This window comes from Cricetulus griseus, chromosome 3 (genome assembly GCF_003668045.3).
Source record: "Cricetulus griseus strain 17A/GY chromosome 3, alternate assembly CriGri-PICRH-1.0, whole genome shotgun sequence".
Lineage (NCBI taxonomy): Eukaryota > Metazoa > Chordata > Mammalia > Rodentia > Cricetidae > Cricetulus > Cricetulus griseus.
In genome coordinates, this window is record NC_048596.1 from 3,780,076 (window position 1) to 3,801,155 (window position 21,080).

General features: G+C 39.1%; 1 protein-coding gene across 1 annotated transcript in view; it reads right to left on the reverse strand.

Annotated features, from left to right (window-relative positions):
* Positions 1-21,080, reverse strand: part of LOC100764329 (attractin-like protein 1) — a 542,646-nt gene that overhangs the window by 501,183 nt on the left and 20,383 nt on the right. The window contains 4 exon segments of the mRNA XM_027406896.2: positions 3,603-3,690; positions 5,457-5,631; positions 12,075-12,283; positions 15,042-15,170. Of these exon segments, the coding sequence (XP_027262697.1) occupies positions 3,603-3,690; positions 5,457-5,631; positions 12,075-12,283; positions 15,042-15,170 (601 nt within the window).

Consider the following 21,080-nt stretch of genomic DNA (forward strand, 5'->3'; position numbering starts at 1 on the left):
TGATAGATAGATAGATAGATAGATGATAGAAGATAGATAGATAGATAGATGATAGATAGATAGATGATAGAAGATAGATAGATGATAGAAGATAGATAGATAGATGATAGATAGATAGATGATAGATAGATAGATAGATAGATAGATAGATAGATAGATAGATAGATAGATGATAGAAGATAGATAGATGATAGATAGACAGACAGACAGACAGACTCCACCTCTGAGAAAAACAAGCAGTTTTTGCCTCTCTTTGGCTAATTTTGCTCAACATGATATGTGGTTCTAACCACTTTCTTACAAATAATTTCAGTCTTTATGGCTGAACAGAACACCATGCGATTTCCCAATTGCACCTTCGTTCTGTTGGCTGGTGGGCATCTAGGTTGGCTCCGTGTTTTGGCTCTTACGGGCAGCGCTACAATAAGCATGGATCAGCAAGCGTCTCTGGTGCACGCTGACATAACAAGAGGTAACTGGATCATTTCTCGGGTTTGCTTTTAGCTCTGAAGGAGCCTCCGTAGAGATTTCCATAGCGGCCATGGCAGTTTACATTCCCACCAGTGGTGCATACAGGGCCTCTTCGGCTACAATCCTGACAGCATTTGTTGGCCTTTGTTTTGTTTCCTTTTAAGCTGATTCCACGTGTGTGAGTGTTTGCCCACATGCATGTGTTTATGATACCAGGTGTGTGCCTGTTTACTATGGAGATCCAAAGAGAGGGTCAGGCCCCACAGAACCAGATTTACAGATCATCTGAAACCATCAGATGGACACTGAGAAGTAAACCTGGTTCTCTTCAAGAGCAACAAGTGCTCTTTCTTACCAATGAGGCATCTCTCCAGCCCTTCATTTGTTTTCTTGGTGACAATGGGATCTCAGGATGGTTTTAATTTTTATTTCCCTGATGAGTAAGAATTACAAACATTATTTCATGTATTTATTAGCTAGCTTTATTTTTGTCTTCTTTCTTTTTAATTTGGGTTTTTAGGGACTGGATTTCATGTAGTCCACACTAGTACAAAGTTGCTATGTAGCTAAGGGTGGCTTTGAACTCCGGGTTCCTCCTGGGATCTCCTGAGTACCAGAATTATGGGAATACAGCATGGCAGCTTGTGGTTCTTTTGAGACTTGTCTGTTCAATTAATTTGTCTATTTTCTGAGTATATGACCTCTGGGTGTATGTTTAATTTTAGAGTTCTTTAGGGATTTTAGATGTTAATGCCTTATCTGATATATAGTTGATAGGGATTCTCTCTCATTCTATAGGCCCTTTATCCTGCACACGTATACAAAAGGAGTAAAAATACATTACAGAAACCCATTATTCTGAGCACTAAAAAATATTTTAACGTATCTAAATTGTGAATACATATATATGCTTTTTGCAAAACATGAAACTCTACACTACAATTCATAGAACTTCTAAGTGATCTTTAATAGCCAAAACAATCTTAGGAGGAAAAAAACAAATTTGAAGTCTACTATTTAAAAACTACAATCCAAAGCCGTGTGGTAACAGCATAAAGACAAACATACAGACAAATGCTGCAAAAGAGAGCCCAGAGATTAAACTCTCACATATGGTCAGATGATTTCTGACTGGGATAGCAAGACAGTGCGAAGGGAAAGGACAGTCTTCCCACCCAGTGGTTCCAGGAAAGTATTTACCCACACACAGAAGAATGAACCTGGACATTTACCTCACACCACATACCAAACCCCAAGTAGAAGAGAGATGCAAACGTAAGATCTAAAGTGCTTAAACTAGAGGGAAATTTTAAAAACCATAAGGAAAAAGCTTCATGTTGCTGACTGACATCACCAAAATCAAAAAATAATAAATGAACCAGAAAGACATAAAACCTGGACTTTTGGACTGAGGACATGTAACTGCATGTTACAGCATGTGCTTAGCAGGTATAAGTACTTAAGTTCAATGCCCTGCACCCCCAAGGCTGTAGGTCAGAGGCAGAGCACTTGTCTGGTACACATTGAAGCCTTAGGATCAATCTCCAGTACCACACACCAAAGAGCAACACTATTGACAGAGGGAACAGACCATAGAAAAGGAGAAATACTCACAAATCATAGTTCTGGTGAAATGTTAATTTAACAAAGAACTCCTAAAATTTAATGACAGAAACAAGCCAATATAAAAATGCAAAATAAGAAGAGTTGGATAAACACATCTTCAAAGGTGATACGAAAGTAACCAACAAGACTGTGTGGTAGCTGGTCACGGAAGCCCATGCCTTTAATCCTAAATCAGAGGCCAGTACATCTCTGTGAGTTCAACGCAAGAACAACAATAGTAAAGCAACGCTTCTAAAAGAACAAACAAAACACTATGCAATGAGAAAAACTGTTAGGTAACTACAAATCATAAAGTAGTAACACCCTATATCACCAAGGGCCTATTATCTAAAAATAGAAAACACTGTTAACAAAGCTGTAGACAAAATGGAAGCTATAAACACTAGCAGGCTGTCAATTGATACTCTCGGTATACAAAAGGGTATACTAGTTGCCAAAAAATTAACACAGAATTGCCATGATCCTCCAATTCTACTTCCAAGAATTCATCTAAAAAATTAAAAGCAGTCAGTCAAACAGATATTCACAGTATCCAAAAGGTGGAAGTAATCTAAGTGCCCATTAACAGGTGGGATTTTTTTAATGCACATGTATAGTTAAATATTATTGGTGCTGCCACATGAATGAGACTTGGAAACATTATGCTGCAGAAAACAAGGCAGAGAAGAGCAAATGCCATCTGATTCCACTCCCATCTCATACCTAGACCAGTCAAACTCAGAGACGAAGCAAACTGCAAGCTATCCAGAGTTGGGGGAAGGGGAGAATAGGTACTGCTGTAGTTTTACTAGATTTAAAAAGAAAATTATGGAGATGATGGTGATTATACAATAATATAAATATACTTAATGTCACTGAGCTCTACCCTTAAGTGTCACTCAAAGAATAAACTCATTTATACTTTACTGTGGTGATATATTATTTATGATTTATTGAATCTTGCCTAAGGGGACAGAAAGCAAAACTAGCCACAAGCCACAGAGCCAGGCAATGGTGATATACACAGTTAATCCCAGCAGCCATACTAGCTAGCCACAGAGCCAGGTGGTGGTAGCACACACCTTTAATCCCAGGACTCAAGAGACAAGTAGATGGACAAGATCATTGTCTGTTAGTTCAGCATGTTACACTTTACCTCAGTTTTTATGACCAATATAATAAAATAACTAGGCATGCTATAATCCCAGAACCCAAGAGACTAAAGTAGAAGGACCCCAAACTTGAGGCCAGCAGCCAGTTAGTTCATGGCCAGCCTGGGATATTTAGCAAAGCCATATCTCAAAAACAACCAAAGGAGGGGAGACTCCCATCCCCACCAAAAGCCCTCAATCTTCCTTGATGTACATGTCCAACATAAAGCCATGTTGTGAAATGTTAGTTTACCAGTTCTCTGTAGCGTGAGCCTACTATTCTCATTGAGTATTTGAAATAAATCTGAGATCTAGTATTTTTCTAACACAAATTCTTAAGACAACAACCAGATTTTTTTTAAATGTGAGACTTACCTGATATAAAGCAAGAGAATGCCCATATCTCTGGAGAGGTCCCCTTGATACAGCTCCTACATTCCATATACTGCTTTCCAAATTGTAACTACAGACAAGGAAATTAACTGCATCAGTAAGCTAATTTCTGCATGTGTTTCTTCAGTTGAATCCAAATTCTCTTTAAATTCAAAAGGAAGTATAACTAACAATTTCATGGCCTGTGTTTAAAAACTGTTGATAAAGCTCCAGTCAATTATTTAAACATACAATATACAGTACTCAAGAGATATCTCAGTGGCTAAGAGTACTTGTCCAGGCAGAGGACCATCTGTAATTCAAGTTCTTGGGGATGTGATTCCCTATTCTGACCTCCACAGGCACGTGGTACACACACACACACACACACACACACACACACACACACACACACACAGGCACGTGGTACACACACACACACACACACATACACACACACACACACAGAGCACTCAAAAATTTAAAACTCTAAATTTTAAAGAATTAAAACAGATACATGAATTTGAGTAGAGAATTCATTGCTAGGATTAGTCTAATTGCATTTCAGAATTGCAATGAACTTAAAAATAATGAGTTCTTCACTTTCAAATTAAAATAAAATCCTGTTTTTCTTGAAAACACATGGAAATTCCTTCTTTTATGATGTTTTACAAAATGACTTTCTACAATAGTCACTTGCTTTTAATATTTATACTTATCCTCTATTCATATTTATCTTGAAAAAAATAAATTCACCAAAGAACTACATATTTCCCATGTATAAATATAACCTGCTTGCTAGTAACTCTTTTAACTTGTGCAAGGTAAATGCAGTAGTATACAGGTTTGTGAAAGGTAAGCTAGTCTTCCATTACATGACACAAAGCATGACTTGTAGACGTCTACTGCAAATGAGCCCTGAAGTTCTAAACTCCGCCTCTGCAGTGGTTAGTGCTGACTCCAGCATCACACTCCACACTGGATAGTAATTTAGCAAGGCATACATGCATCAGCACCCCAGAAGTAAAGAGGGGCTGCTTCCCAAAGTCCAGTGACCCCTGCTACATATGAGCTCCATGTCCCTTGTGCTCTAGGTCCTGCAACATTCCAAAAACTCCCCCAATCTTCCCGTTGGGGGGTGGTGTGTGTGTGTGTGTGTGTGTGTGTGTGTGTGTGTGTGTGTGTGTGTGTTCCTTTTGTCTTACTGGATCCGCACACACATCTATAAAAAGAGTTAAAACAACAGCAGCATCACTGGGGCCTTACTTCCCCTTCAGGCTAGCACCCTGCTTCTCCACCTTAATTTATATTCTCTCTTACAATAACTCCAGAAAGCTTTTTAACCCAACTGCTCCAACTGCTCCTCTCTGCTTTTGAGGTCAACATCTTAACAGCAAATACTTGGCTACTTTCCTGCCATCTGTCTTACTTAGTGGTCATCGCTTGAAGTGGGTGGCACTTTAATTCCTATATCTGCTTCCCTCTGAAGACACTACACTGGGCGGCTTTCCTAGGCTTGCATTCCTTCCTATGCTGCTTGCTGGTTTCTCTTCTCCCTCTCAACCTTCTAGTGATTCGGCTGCTTGGGCTCAGTTCCTGCTCTTCTCTGGAGAAAACTCATCCCCTGAATAGTTTCATTCTGACTAAATTCCTGTTTCTACTCTTCTTCCCAAATTCCCTGTGTTCTAAGCCAAATGGTCAGAGTGTGTCTTCTAAAGTGTCACTTAAGGCATGCTCTAAACTCCATGACTCATATCTGTGCAATTTTAACAAGTGCTCACTACCACAAAAGTATCTGCTTATATATCTGGACAATGAAACTTAGTTTACTATAAAACTCTAAAAATACACACTTACTTCAGAACCATTTGAAAAGAACTGTAGTTAAAGGTATATCCTCCAATCACCCACATAAATTTCCCATGTAAAACTGCTTTATGTGAAGCCCGACCTACAGAAGGGCTGAAGGGTTTAACATTTGGCAAAATCCAGTAAGACTCCGTAGAAGGAACATTCAGAGAACAATCCGGACCTGTTTAAAAATAAATAAATAAACACACACACAACACACCAGATTAAACAAAGATCACAGATTACAGAAACAGATTACACGGATTAGGAGAATTTAAGAACCTAATGTTCACCCTGATAGACATGTGACATCAGTGAGTCTGACCCCTCTTGGTGGGTCACACCTCCGAACCCATCAGTCAAGAAGCTGAGGGAGTGAGGGAGGAAGACTGAAATCCCAAGCACTGATGAACAAGCTCAGCCTGAGCTACACAGTAAGAACTTGTCCCAAGATCTTCCCTCGTGAAAAGAGGAGGCTGAAATACACCCGGCAAATAAATTCTTAACAAGGGAAACATGATCAGATCATAACAAGTTCTAATGAATATCAGAATATATGAAAAATTCTTAAATAACATGAAATTCCATATTTACTTTAGTATGCTACTAGAATACTAAAATGGAAAAGAACACCCTCAAGTTCTAGTTGTCAATAATGATGTCACCTTAATCAAATTTGTTTACCTTGTCAATCACCAAGCTTTCACATACAAAGTGGAAATAACAGTCTACTCACAAATGCTATCACAAGTTTTTAATATTTCACAAAATAGCATGTATATAAGGCATTTATAAATTATAAACCCTTGAACAAAAGTGAAAATAAATCACATTACTAATACCCAAACTGTCTTCAGTAGGTAGGTTCATGATTCAACAAAGAAAATGAAGTACAATAAAACAAAAACTATTTTAATCTATAAAAGATTTCCTAAAATGAAAACCATCACTAACTACTTAGCATGTCTCCTGCTTGCCTGCTCAGTCTGGGTCCCCTCGCCGCAGGATGCAGATGAGGCTGATCCACACCTCTGAAACCCGAGTCACAGAAGGAGTCCTTAGACTCCAGTCCTCTTCTGGCTGTATGACAAGTCACATCTGGATGCACTTAGTCAGGCAGCAGCATCTATCCAGGCACACCTGGTGTCCCTGCACTTCCTGTTACTGCACTTTGCAGATGTGTTAGTCACAGCGGAGGCCTGCGGCCACACTAGCTGCATCGCTATCTTTGAGCAGTGTGTCTCTTGTGTCTCTTGATCTGTTTTTCACTCTCTAACCTATAAATGCATTACTATGAAAATCACCCGAGGTCACCACCACACATATATAAAACAACAAGTTAACCAATAAATGTGTGTTCTGGCTGCTTCAGGAACTGACCAATCCCTACTGTCTCCCTCTCCTAAATCTCTTCATTATGGGAGACAAAACAGCATTGACATTAAGTCAACTAATAGCTAAAGCAAATATTGAGCTAAAGCAAAAAGCAGATGCTGCCCTCTTGTATCAAGAGCCATTTCGTGAATGCAGAGGAAATGAAAAGAGCTACTCCAGAGAAAATGAATGAGCAGAGATGAAATGCCCTCACTTCACTGCTCACAGTGCAAGTTCTGGAGGATTGAATGGACAATCAAACCACTCACAGCATCTCTGAAAACCCAACCTGATCCAGAAGCAGAGCACAGACCACAGTAAAGTTCTCCTCTGTTCCGTTCTCTGAACGCTGAGAGCAGTAAGGAAAGGAACCAGCAAAGTGTGGAGTGAGCAGAGGTTGCTGGTCTACACGGAGTAAGGGAAGAAGCCAGTTCCATAAAGTGAACAAACAGCAAGGGCTAATGGAGACTGCAGCAAACCAGAACCACTCTAGGGTGTTTCATCGCCATTCTGACACCAGTGAGAGCATGTGAGATTATGGGAGAAGGTCAAAATGCCAACATTGAGAGGACTTTAAAGGAGATGTTATCAGACCCATGGATGCTTTTAGGGCTTCAACTACAGTAAAGGAAGTAACTGCCGAGCTGGGGGGCACAGCAGAGGCCTGCAAGTCAAGCACAGAGGTTTAACTGAGACACTGCCAGCTCACATTAAGATTTTAACAGACAGAGTTACGTCTTGTGATGAGCTAAACATGGGTTCCCAAGATGAAATCCACAGTCAAAGAAGCTGTGGACACTTTAGAAAGACAAATTTAGACTATTGCTTGGCTAGCACAGAGGTGTGAGAGGATGGACCCCAGTGTTGAAAGAAGTTCTGTCGGGGTAAAACATTACCAACCAGTATCACATAGATTGATCCTGCAAACATCACTGACCTTCCCCTTGAGAAACAGCCACAGCTACTGCAGCCTTTACCAGCGCCGGGAGCCATTGAACAAGCAGAACTCTCCACCAGCAAAAGAGACTCAGTAACTACTCAAGTGATCGTTTATCATTATGTAGCAATTAAATGTTTTTAATTAAGATATATACATTCTTATTATAATGTTATTGCCCGTTTAAAAGTATAATTGAACATTTATACAATTTTGTATTAACATTGTCATGTGTTCTGGGAAACTGGAAAAATACACATAACTTACTATATTGCTTACTATATTACTATGTTTATTTCATTGCAACCACCTAGAATTAAACTTACAGTATCTCCAAGATTATACCTATATTATACTTAATATGTTGGATATATTGCTTTGCTCAAACTAAATAATTGGTCACATGTTGAAAGTAAAATTAATTCTTACAGTGCCTTCCTTGTATCATTTTAGCATACCTAATTATTTTACTATGTCCACCATTCTTCTTTCTTCTCCTTATGATTTAACATGTATACTGAAATCTGAAATTCTCCAAAAAAGAGAAAAGCAAGATAAGAAAACAACTCTGTAGAATACTGCCTTCTAATCCCACTGGAAACCTTATGTTACAGTAGCCAAAATATTCTTTATACGTACCAGGCTCATCAAAGCAATTGCTAGGACCCTGATGTCTGTCTCGGTCTGTTCTGGCAATACTTAACTTTACAAACAACGCACTGTATGACTGGTAACCATCATCCTAGACTTTTCTACAAATATGGTTCTTACAATTTAGGTAAGTGGCGTCATTGTAATGAAAGTGTTTTGTTTTGTTTTGTTTTGTTTTGTTTTTTCCTAGCAAAAATGAGTGGATTCCAATGTCCTAATTTGGGGGTATAATGGGGCTAAAATAAAGTTGTGCATGGAATCCAATACAGAAACTACTCCAGAGTGATACACTATGGTTGGAGCAGAAAAGAGCGGGTCACTTCTCCATCGATCTCTTTACATAGCCCCTGTGGCACAAATCCTGAAAACTATTGATGTTATCAAGAGCCATGAACACAGAAAAGAATAACTTTAACATTTTAAAGATCTATTTCTGGATAATTATAGCCATCAAGATTATATACACAGATACTTAAAATAATGAAATAGAAAAGAAAGCATACAGGTTAACATTTATTCTAGTTTAAAAAAAAAAAAACTAACCTGCCCATTTTATTAGCCTGGCATAATGTCCACAGAATACCTAAACACTGTGTATAATCTTCAAGTATTATTCACATATACAAATTTTATAGGTTAATGAAATGCATTAAACTTGGTTACAAAAGTAGATTATTAAATCAAGAGCTACTACCAAATGTCTCCTTACTAAAAAGGAAATTTCACTGTAGCATTAGTCCTTAAGAATATTCTTTTAGGGCAGAGAGACGGTTTGATTGTTAAAGTGCCTGCTGTGCCAGGGTGAACCCCAAGTTACGATTACCAGCATCCACCCAAAACCTGATTGTGATGACACACATCTGAAATAAGCCCAGCACTGGGGGGAAAGGACAGGTAGATCCTTGAAGTTCCCAGTCCAAGCCAACTGATGAGCTCCAGTTCATAATCCATCTCCCCCAGCCCATCTCAAAAAGCAAACAGCAATCTCAGAAAGCACACATGGACAGACACACACCCACATAAACACAGGCACACAGAGAATACTATGAATGTATACAATATCATTTTATAGAGTTGTCACCCCAGGAAGCAGACAGATGCAAACATATCTTTATAAAGAAAATGAAATTGATAACTAGACAAGCTAGGTGATTTACCAAGAATAACACTAACTGAGAGTAGGGAAGTGCTCATAAATTCATAAATTTAACTGACTGTAAGATTTAATTCCCTCTAAAAATTATCCTGTCACAGACTGCATGTTCGTTGTGTTCACCAAAATTCCTAGGTGAAGCCCTAACCCCCAATGTGAAGGACGAGGAAGTGTGGGCACGGCACACTCACACATTCTTGCTCTAACTCTGCCGCAGAAAAACCAGCAAGAAGGTAATCGTCTGTACGCCAGGACAAAGGCCCTCCAAGAACCTGATTTTTCTCGTTTCTGATCTAAGACACCCAGCCTCCAGAAGTGCTGGGTGGCAGGGGGTGCTTTGGTCACTACAGCTGTTGGCATTTGCCAAAGAAATAGTCAAGTGTGCTAGTAGACGCACACAGCGTTTCTCTGCACACCCACTGGCCATCATGTCTATACTGGATGTAAGATTGGACAAGAAATGTGGTATGCAGCTGCCAGGCCTTGGGCGGCTCTAAAACTCAGTGAGCTCTATTTACAAAAGGAAACAATCAAAGCTAGAAAGACACTGGCCTCTTCCAAAGAGTCCAACAACTATCACTCCTGCACAATGAAGTCTGACTATTTATGTTGCTCTCAACAAAACCCCAGTGACTCAGGCACAGTAAACAAAGTAACAGCGCGCCCCGCTGACAAAGGAGCTGCTAAGAAGGCATAGATACCGCCACATCCTGAAGGCCGCTCTCAGATTTACCATTCTATACATTTGCACATAAAAGGAATTTGTAATGTTTTGATTTTTATTTACTTCAAAAATATTTTCTTTTTACACTTTTTCCAAATAAACTTAAGAGATAAATGCTTTCCAAAACACTTCTATACAATCAAGAGTTTGTGGTAGTTGGATTACCACAAGTTTGAGTCCAGCCTGGACTACATGAGTTAGTTCCAAGCCTACAGTGTGAAATCCTGTTTCAAAAAATAATAATAAGTACAAATTACATTATATGGAAAATATCAGAAGCAACCAAGAGGTCCTGATCAATCAACAGATAAACTAAAAAGAAATTAGCTATGTCATTCAAAGACATGGAAGAAAATGTAAACACATATTGCCAAGTAAAAGAAGCTACTCATTATAACCTACACTCTACATGATGTCTGCTACAGTCATGAATCACCAAAATAATGTTCCCACCAACAAAAGACCATGTAATACAACCATGGTAACAAAGATTGTAGCACCTAGCAAGAGGTTAGTTTGTACACTCCATCTTAGTTTGTACACTCCAAAATTATGTAACAATTCATTTCTCAGAATATACCCCCATAATGCCATACACACATGGTATACTACATTCCAAAGAGGACAAAACTATGCAGACAGTGTGTATGTGTACGATGCTTAGGCCAGAGAGAACCACTGCTACGGTATTGCTGGAACACATGCTCAGTGCACCTCTGCACCGGGTAATGTGGGAGTCAATGTTCCCTCTGTCAAAAACTCTCATATCAGCACAAAGGGTGCCTCTCTGCAAACGTCGTCAGCAAAGTAGCTGACGACCCCTTAGCTCAACCCCACAGTGAGAAATACATGACCATAAACCCAGATGCTTAAGAAACCCAAACTCCTCAGTGTGGTTTAAAGCTAATCCTGATGACAAACAGATTTCAGAATTCTTTACTTGGAGTCCAACTTTTACAACAGGCAGCTAAATAAACTTTTACTTACTGAAAGTCTATGTTATTTTTAAAATAGCCACAAGGGGTCAGTCTCTCCTAAGAAATAATTTGAAATGATCCTGTGCCTGCCTGTGAGACAGCATTTATTTTCGAAATACAGTATGTTGTTACCCTTTATGAAGTGAATTTGAATACACCACATATTAAATCCAGTGAAGTCATCTAATGTCTGAAGAGCCAACCAAAAGAATTACAGACGATCATAACGATCCTATACCTACAATTTTACATTTAATGTGTAACTTTCGTTTAAGCTCTAAAAAGGCATGTAGACAAGTCTTGACCAATTCTGTTTGTTGCAGAATAATCTTTTTGTACACTGTGAAGATCCGTAATTGCCAAAGCACCTGCTGATTGGTTTAATACAGAGCTAAATGGCCAATAGCTGGGCAGGAGGTATAGGCAGGACTTCCAGACAGAGAGAACTCTGGGAAGAAGAGAGGCAGAGAGGCCATGGAGACATGGACACATGGAAAGCAAGAAAGGTAAAGGCCACGTGATAGAACGTAGATTAACTAAAAATATGGGTTAATTTAAGCAGTGGGATAAGTCTAAGGTAAGTTCGAGCTTTCACAATTAGTAAGTCTCCATGTCATTATTTGGGAGTTGGTTGGCAGAGCAGAGAAAGACTGATTACAGCTATCTGTGAAAATGCAGATTACTAAGACGTTAACTGTTAATCTAAACATACCAAAAAAGAAAAAGAAAAAGAAATGAGACCTGGATTTACAAACTCAAACCAAGGAATGTAGAATTTCCAGTGCCATTCCATACCCCGCACGCTTACCTTGCCAGCTATCGTTGCAGACACAGAGTTTTTCTCCTGTCAGGTCACAGTAGCCGTGATCGGGGCTGCCACAGTTGGCCTTACAGTAGGGAATATCACAGGCTTCCCCTTTCCAGTATTTATCACACTCACAGTACACTTGGCTTGCAACGAGGACACTAGCTGTACACTTTCCATGGCCAGAGCAATTGTTAGGACAGGAATTGATTCTGTAAAACAGAACCCACAAGCTCACACGTCATTCATATATCCAAACAAGACAACTAAAAATTAACTGAGTGAAGTTTTTGTAGACTTGATGTTCATATTTTTATTTGTGTTGTTGAAGTTAAAACAATTTCACAGTGTGGCTCTATTCTTTGTTCTATACCCTGTTTTTAGAGACAGGGTCTCAGTCTGTAGTTCAGGCTGGTCTCCTGCCCCAGCCACCTGGGGGCTGCCCTGCAGTGTGAGTCCTCACTCCATCCCCTGCCTTTCACTCCTCCTCATTTCAGTCGTCACCTATTTGTCACAGTTCACCCAATAAAAGTATTTTCCCCAAAATCCAATGTGCCAGGACTACAGGTTCAAGGCTCTGAAGCCTCTGTGCAGTCCCAATCATGATGTCTATAAAGCCTTAAAAAACATTTTTAATATATATTCTAAGGAAAAGAGAAGTTTATGAACTCCTGAAACTTAAAAGAAACAAGAAATGATGAGGCTCTAACCTTAAGACACAGTTCACCCCTATATATCCAAAAGAGACATGTTTATCACATTTTATTTTAATGCCCTTTAACTGACTATATTCTAATATATACATATATTTTCCTGTGTATGCATATTTGGAAACATTATAGTATAAAGAAATCCTACAATAAATTGATGATTCAAATGTATTTTAAAGACTTTATTCCTGGTGAAATTTTTTCTGGTGAACAATTTATGTCTTCATGAAGAAAAGAAAAAATTGACAAGTTATTCTGTGGGTCATCCCTCTAAAGCACCTCAGAACAACTCTCATCCTTTCACGCCTCGACTTCCAGATATAAAATATCTGTTGGATGTAAAGACAGACCGACCTCAAGACAATAGCAGATGGCATCAATGCCTCACACCTCACACTCAACAGAAAGGTCACCCAGACGAAAATTGTCAAACTTGAATGACATAACAGACATCTATATGACATTCTAACCCAGACATGCAGTCATGTATCCTTCTCAGCAGCCCCTGGGAACTTTCCTCTAAAATGGAACACAGTTTAGGACACAGGACAGTCTTAACAAATAAACAGTCTTAGCAAATTAAACAGTGTCTCGTACTCTCTTTGACCACAATGAGATAAATAGAAACCAACAGGAGATCAGTCAGGAAAACATACAAATTCATGGAAGATTGGAAAACACACATTCCAGAATGAATTTTAAAATACCTATAATCAAATCAAAATGAAAACTCAATATACCAGAACCTTTGTATTAAAATGAAAGCAGTTATCAGAAATAAATTAATTGTTATAAATACCATTCATTAAAATCATAAAAATCTCACATAAAAAAAACTTAATGATGGAACTTGAAGTCTTAGAAAAACAAGAACAAACCTAAACCAAAACCAGTAGGTGGATGGAAAAAACATAGTAAGTGTCAAGGAAGAAATTAATAAAATAGAAATGAACAATATAATGAATAAATAAAATAGGATGGGTTCCTCAAAGAGGTAAAGGTGATAAAGTCTTAACCAAGCTAACAAAGAAAGACCCAAATTAATAAAATCAGAGCTGAAGAGAAAAACAATACAATAGACACCAATAATGCCCAGAAGATCACAGAAGCACATTTGAAAACCTATATTCCAATAAACTAGAGATCTGGAAGAATGGGTAAACTCCTAGAGACATATCAAAATGAAAACTGTAGGTAGCATTTCTGTCCCGCCTGGTCCCACATCCATTTAGCCCCAAATAAACACACAGAGACTTACAGAAACTGTTCGGCCAATGGCTCAGGCTTCTTACTGGCTAGCTGTCTCTTAATTATTAACTTGTAACTACTAGCCTATGCATTTCTACATGGTCTTATCTTACCAGAGAAGGTCCGGCGTCCTGTCTTCCCAACAGCTACATGACATCTTTCTCTGGCAGCTTCTCTCTGCCTTCCTCTCCCCAGAATTCTCCCCATCTCCTAGCCCTACCTGGACTTCCCACTTGGCTACTGGTCAATCAGTGTTTTATTTATCACCCAATAAGAAACATATATACAGAAGGACATTCCCATGAGAAGACTATATGAATAGTTTAAACAGATCTAAAACAAGCAATGACACTGAGTACAAGTGACCCAACTAGAAAGTCTTCAGCCCAGATGGACTGTTGGATTCCACCCACCTTTAAAGAGTACCAGTGACTTTCCTCAGAGCATTCTACAGATAGAAAGTTTTGTACAGTGTCAGACACATAACAGTTTTTTAATGAGGATTGTTTTTATTATTTTAGAAAAAAAGACGTGTAGCCATATAGTTTATCTCCTATGCCTTAATCCATGGCTGTCATGGCAAAACTGTTGTAAAGGAGAGTAAACCTCATAATGTAGGTGCAGCACCTAGGATGTCTCTGTCAGAGACTGCCAGGCCCTGACTCCTACAGGCCTCTTCAAACACAACAGAAGTTTAGGGTTCCCTGAAATCCATGTATATGTTGCTGAATGTGTAAAACAACTCTCGTACTGTTTTACTTAATTATATACTTAACCAAACAATTTTATATTTTGTAATTAACTTTTCAACCTCGCAATTTTCAACTATAAGATCCTCCAGACTTGAAAATTATCATAAGTCAGACTTAGAGGGCAATCTGTAGTACACTACTAATACTTTACATCAAGTAGAAAAAGATCCTATATAAGCTGAAATTTAATACACCAACCTGTTTCCTGGTATAGAGGGCATTCCTATACAAGTTAGGACTGAAACTGAATAAATACTTACGAGTAAAAAATGTTGAAGCCAGTTAGGTTATAGGCAGCATCGCTAAAAAAGTGCAGCAGCGCATAGCCAGACGTTGTGACAACCTCAGGCACCGTCTCGTTGCCTCTCACTTCAGGGACGATCAAGCCACTAAAGTAGAGGAGAATTGAGAATTGTAGGAATCCACTGTGACTCTGCACAGAAAAAATGCTCAAAAACATTGTCCAATTCAGGAAGCACACACATTAAACGGGAGAACTAGCTGGACAGCATGCCCCAAATTTACCTGTGTCTACCTGCCGTGGGTCTACTGCTGACAATAAAGTAACTCGTACTCTCACACCTCCTCCCCTCCTCCTCCTCCTGCTCCTCCTCTTCTAACAGTAATGGGATTGAAACATTTCTCCTGTTTGTCTTGCTGTCCATGCAGGGACAGTTCTCCACACTGGTCCCTCACTCAGCTCACACGCGGGCTTCACTCTAAGCCACGCTGAATTTCCAGCAGTAGCTGCACAGCTCTCGCCTCCCCACTGAGTACAAAAGCAATGAGGAAACACTTTATAACTGTTACATGCTTACAGAGAATCTACTCAAACTGGGCTTCCAATAAAACGATGTAGACATCAGCTGCTTTTTAAAACACATGCTTTGTTTCTGTAAAATTCTGCTTATTGTTATGTTATAGAACATAAATGTTCCCAGATAGCATTTTCCACCTAGGTCAGTACACAACAGAAAACGGACGTGAAGGGCAGGATAAAAAATGTGAGAAAGCTCTAAGTATCAGATATCGCTTTTGTTTGGTTGGTGGTTGGTTGGTTGGTTGGTATTTTCTTTTTTCAGTGTTTTGAGACACTCTCACACTGCAGCCCAGGCTGATCTTGAACTCCTGATGTTCCTTCCATTTGTCTTCTCCTCTCAAGTGCTGGGTTTACAGTTGTGAGCCACAAACCCAGCTTTGACACGCTCTTCTATTCTGTTCGTACAGAAAAACTACATTCTTCATTTATTAGACCAAACTATCCTCTCTAAATGTGTAAAAAAACATGCAATAGGATGAAGAAGTTGAGAAACAAATTGTACAAGTCAAAATAGTGGATTCTTCTTTTAATCAAATTAATTAAATATTTCCATACAGAGCCTACGCTGGGATTTACACATACACTTGCAGAATCACCACAGCCCAGCTACAGCACATGTCCACCATTCGGTGATCGTCTTACACCCTTCACTGCCAAAACTCCTCCACCTACAGCCCCATTCTGTCACTACCTTTGTCTCTTTAGGACATTATAAAGAATAACATTGGTGTATATCTTCTACACGTGACTTAATTCCATCCAACATGGCTTTTGAGATCCCCAACTTTTTTCAAGTATCCACAGTCTTTCATTTCTCCAAGTAGCAACAAAAAAAAAAAAATTGTCAAAGTTAAAGTAATATTTAGGCATCACTGGGAACCGAATTCCCTCAAACAAATCACATTTAATAGAAAAATGAGATCCTAAAGATGTTTTATTTTCAAATACAAACCAATTTAAAAGTAATCAACCCCTGGTTTATTGCATCTACTAGGTTTGATGATAGAGAACAGATGATATTAAAAGACGATTTTCAACAAAATTTGATTTCTACACCTTCAGTCTTGGCTTTACATACACATGTACTTCCACAGTGGTGTGATTACATCTGTTGTGTAGCTTGTCTTGAAGAGACATACATGGACATCTATTCACCCTCTGAGGCTTAGGCGACACCACAGAAGAGGGGGAGAAAAGAATATATAAGCCATGGGAAGAGAGGGAGGGAGGGAGGGAGGGAGGGAGGGAGGGAGGGAGGGAGGGGAGGGAGGAAGGGAGATCTGTAAGACACACAAGGCTCAGGAGCTCACAATGGAAGGCTGGGAAACTCTGGAACTGTCCCAGTTGTCTGCAAGTTGGGCAGGGAGATTGGAGGATACAGCTTTTGTGACTTTCTACTCTGGGACAATTCTCAGTGATGCAACTATCTTCAAGTCACCCATACTCCTGTAAGTAGCCTTTCCCCATGTTCCTGTAGCTAACCCCATTCAGTAAGCTAAACTTGTATAAAATTGTCTCTTTGCTCTGTTATTGGTGCCCAACCTAGGCTGAACACATGTTTCTCCATATCTCCTTAAGAGGTTGTGTGGTCACACAACAAAATAAAAATGAGTGCATTGGGAGAAAAAAAGGAAAGAGAAGACTTTAAAATACCTAACCTTTGAAAGTTCTCTGAAAAAGAAAAAAATGATTTGTTTTCTTGTTCATTTATAAATGGTTTAAAAGCAATAAATGGGGGTGCTAGAGAGATGACTCAGCAGTTAAAAATGAGAGATTCTCTTGCAGAAGACCCAAGTTTGCTTCCCACCAAGTGGCTCAAGGCCACTTGTAACTGGAAGAAGTCAGAGTCCTCTGGCTTCCACGGGCACTTACACTCTCATGCACATAACCATGGGCAGATATATACACAAATACACACACACACACACACACACACACACACACACACACACACACACACACACAATTGTTCTTAAAAACAATTCTTCTTTGAAGCAGTAAATGAGAAGGGGACTTCCATTTATTATATAACACACCAGACCGTTTGGTCCCATCCACACTATACTACAACCCACAGAGTAAACCAACTATAGAAAACCAAAAACAACCTGAGATTGACACAGAACTATCACTTAGCAATGAGCCCAGACAAATGGAGGAAGTTTCTCTCTTCACAGCTGATAACCAGATTTTAAGCCTTAAAAACTGGGGGATGGGTGCCAAAGATTTTCCAGAGCTCAGAAAGCAGAAGGGTAACCCTAACTTTGAAGTAGAACCCAACAACTAGGAGGCAGGAATGCTGAGCTCCTGTGTGACCGACCGACCCTGCAAGGAACTGGACTGCGCAGCAGGTCTGCGTGATCTCAACTTCTGAACTTGAGCCAAAGGTGAACTGCCGGGAACCCCAGTTACCTTCTCAGGAATAGATCTTTCCAGACCTAATTTATTAATGCATCCAATTGTTTCCAAATTCAATAGCCAGTACAAATCCTTCCAGCACAAGAAGGGAGTAAGTTAGACATAAAACTCCTCAATTACAAGCAATCTTCATATTGTGGTAATATCTAATGTCTTTAGTGTAGTGCATAGGGCATCGCTATCTCAGTGACCCAAGAATTAAGATAAATGGACTCATTCTGACTCCATTGCTCACCAGAGAAACAACTTTGCTACCAGTTCTTGGAACAGGGCCTTCAAATCCCTAAAATTTCTCACAAACTCTCTGCTATTTACAGTAGGCCTGTAAATACAGGTTCTGTCATTGGGTCCCTTCATCATGAAATCTAAAGTTACACTCTAGATTGGGGAATAGTCACTCCAGCAAAACCAAACATGTGACTGAAGAGTTGACGTCATCAGCCTGACTTAGTAACGGAGGAGGGAAGAGTAGAGGTTTGTATTCAGCCTCCTCATGGACAATGATTCCAACAACCAACCCTGCATAACGAAAGAAACAACTGAAAAGCAACCCCACACACCTGAATCTCAGGTGAGCCTCCAGCTGCCGGTGTGCCCTGATGTGCTGCTGCTGGGTGACATCCCAGGGACACAATGCTTTACGTCTGCCATCATTCCCAGTCTCCCTTTCTGCCTCCCTTTCTAGCCTGGTTGCCATTTCTATTCTAGAGAATAAAACTTTAGACACAAATATAGCACTTTGCTGGGTTCTGTGAATCATTCTTGAAAATGATCAAAAATTAGGAAGTGTGGGTTCCCTGAATTTGTGGCCAAATAGTCAGAAGAAAGGATGGGGACAACTGGTGTCTCCAGTGCAGACAGGTTGTGTGCCCTTCCTAAAGCAAGTTTCATCCTACTCCAGGGCTTGATGTCTAAACTCATCACCATGACCTTTGTCTTAGTCCTCACGACACCTTCCAGGCTTCTGACAGACTCGGGCATTTGAGGTAGCTATTAAATGTAACAATTATCCATTTAGCTGGCTGAGTGATAAATATTTATGGTATTATAACTCTAAAATAATTAAATGCTTATTCTTTGCAAAGTAGAATTTAACAGTATGTGCTTCTGAATTGAGACTGAAATTCTAATCCTGGCTTATCACCTACTAGAGGTAAATGATTTCTCCGAGTGTCAATTTTTTTCAATTGTAAAATGGAAGCTATAGTACTTCACCCACAGGATTTCTGAGAGGTTTAGATAACATCCAAACTGCAGCCCACAATGCTTAGCATCAAGCAGATATTCAATAAACTACAGTTTTCCATCCCCGCAGCATTTTAGACCAAAAGCAACTTGGAGGAAAGCGTTTATCTGGCTGACATATTCTGAATCACAGTCCACTGAGGGAAGCCAACTCAAACTGGGCATTATCCTGGAGGCAGGAGCTGATGCAGAGGCCATGAGGGGTGCTGCTTACTGGCTTGCTCCTCTTGGCTCCTACAGCTCAACCTGCTTTCTCATAGAATCCAGGACCACAACAAGCCCAGGGTGATGCCACCCACAAAAGGACAGACCCTCCCACATCAATCACTAATTAAGAAGACGCTCTACAGGCTTGCCTGCAGCCTGATTGTATGAAGGCATTTTTCTCAACTGGGGCTCCCTCCTCTCAGGTGACTAGTGTGTGCCAAGTTGACATAAAACTGTCCAGTTCACTCAGGATGGGGATGAGGAGTACTTGGCAATGAAATGTTCCAGCTCCATCTTGACAGGCTAACCCCACCCTGATAACTATCTCAGGAAAGATCCCTTTAGTCCCTGGAAAACATTGCTAAAGGTTTGATAAATAGGTGTTGAGGACAGCAAAATCTTTAGAGGACTGAAAAAAAAGAAAAAGTACCTAAATAAAAGCCAGTCAACAATGTCATAAAAATAATGAAATGATCACAAATGGCACATTAACTGTTGAAGGTAAATGTGCAAACCCAGAATCATATCTAATTGTTATTTTCTTACATCATAATTATTTTCAAATGTCTATTGCATTTTTATCGAGTGCCTTTAAACTACTATTTCTAACGTTACTTTTTATAATGTTCAAACACTCAGAATGGAAGGTCTAAAGGGATACAGGGATGTTTCAGTGGTTGAGAGTGCTTGTTTCTCTTGAAAGAATCAGAACTCAGTTCTCAGAACCAAGGTCAGATGGCTCACAACAGCAAACTCCCGGGCTTCAATGCCCTCTTCTGACGTCCACATGCACACACACACACACACACACACACACACACAACACACCATATATATATATATATATATATATATATATATATATAAAATATTTTCCTAAAAAACACTTCTAAAAGTATTTCCAGCAATATCACAAAATAAATACCTAAACTACCTATTACAGGTTCACTCTAAAACAGTCATAAATTATAAAATCATAAAATGAAATGGAAATACCAGCCCTTAAATGTTTGTCCTACAGAATTTCAAATTATTGATGAAATAAAATATTTACATGGTAGTGAAAATTTTTAAATTAAAATAATTTTGGGAACAAAAATCTTATATCTACACTTTAATTTTTCAACATTGACAGAACATGAGAGATACTGTGTAACAAAAGTAAAGAATAAGGTAATCAGCAATTTGTCAACAGTCATGCTGGCTAATTTAAATACAAAATCTATATTATATGTTCATACTTTTCCTGTATCCTATTTATTTTTCCTCTTGCTCACAGCTGTCCAATAATGCAGCATTATTAAAAAGTTTTAGTAAATACTAAAATGCCATAATTTTAACATTAATGTCCTAGCTATCTGACTACTTAGAAAATATTATGAAATAACCCAAATTTCCAAACTTTTTATAAAACCCTTACACCAAGTATAAGTTAATCCTTGTTTTCAGAATTTAAATTTCCTCAGTTCACTACAACACAAAGACAATTATAAAAAAACACATATGCTTGTTTATGTCAGTCTGAACTCACCCAAATCTCTCTAAACAGATATTTATGAAATCATATTCAAACAAATGTAAAGAAATAAGCTAAATGCAGAGAAAGAGT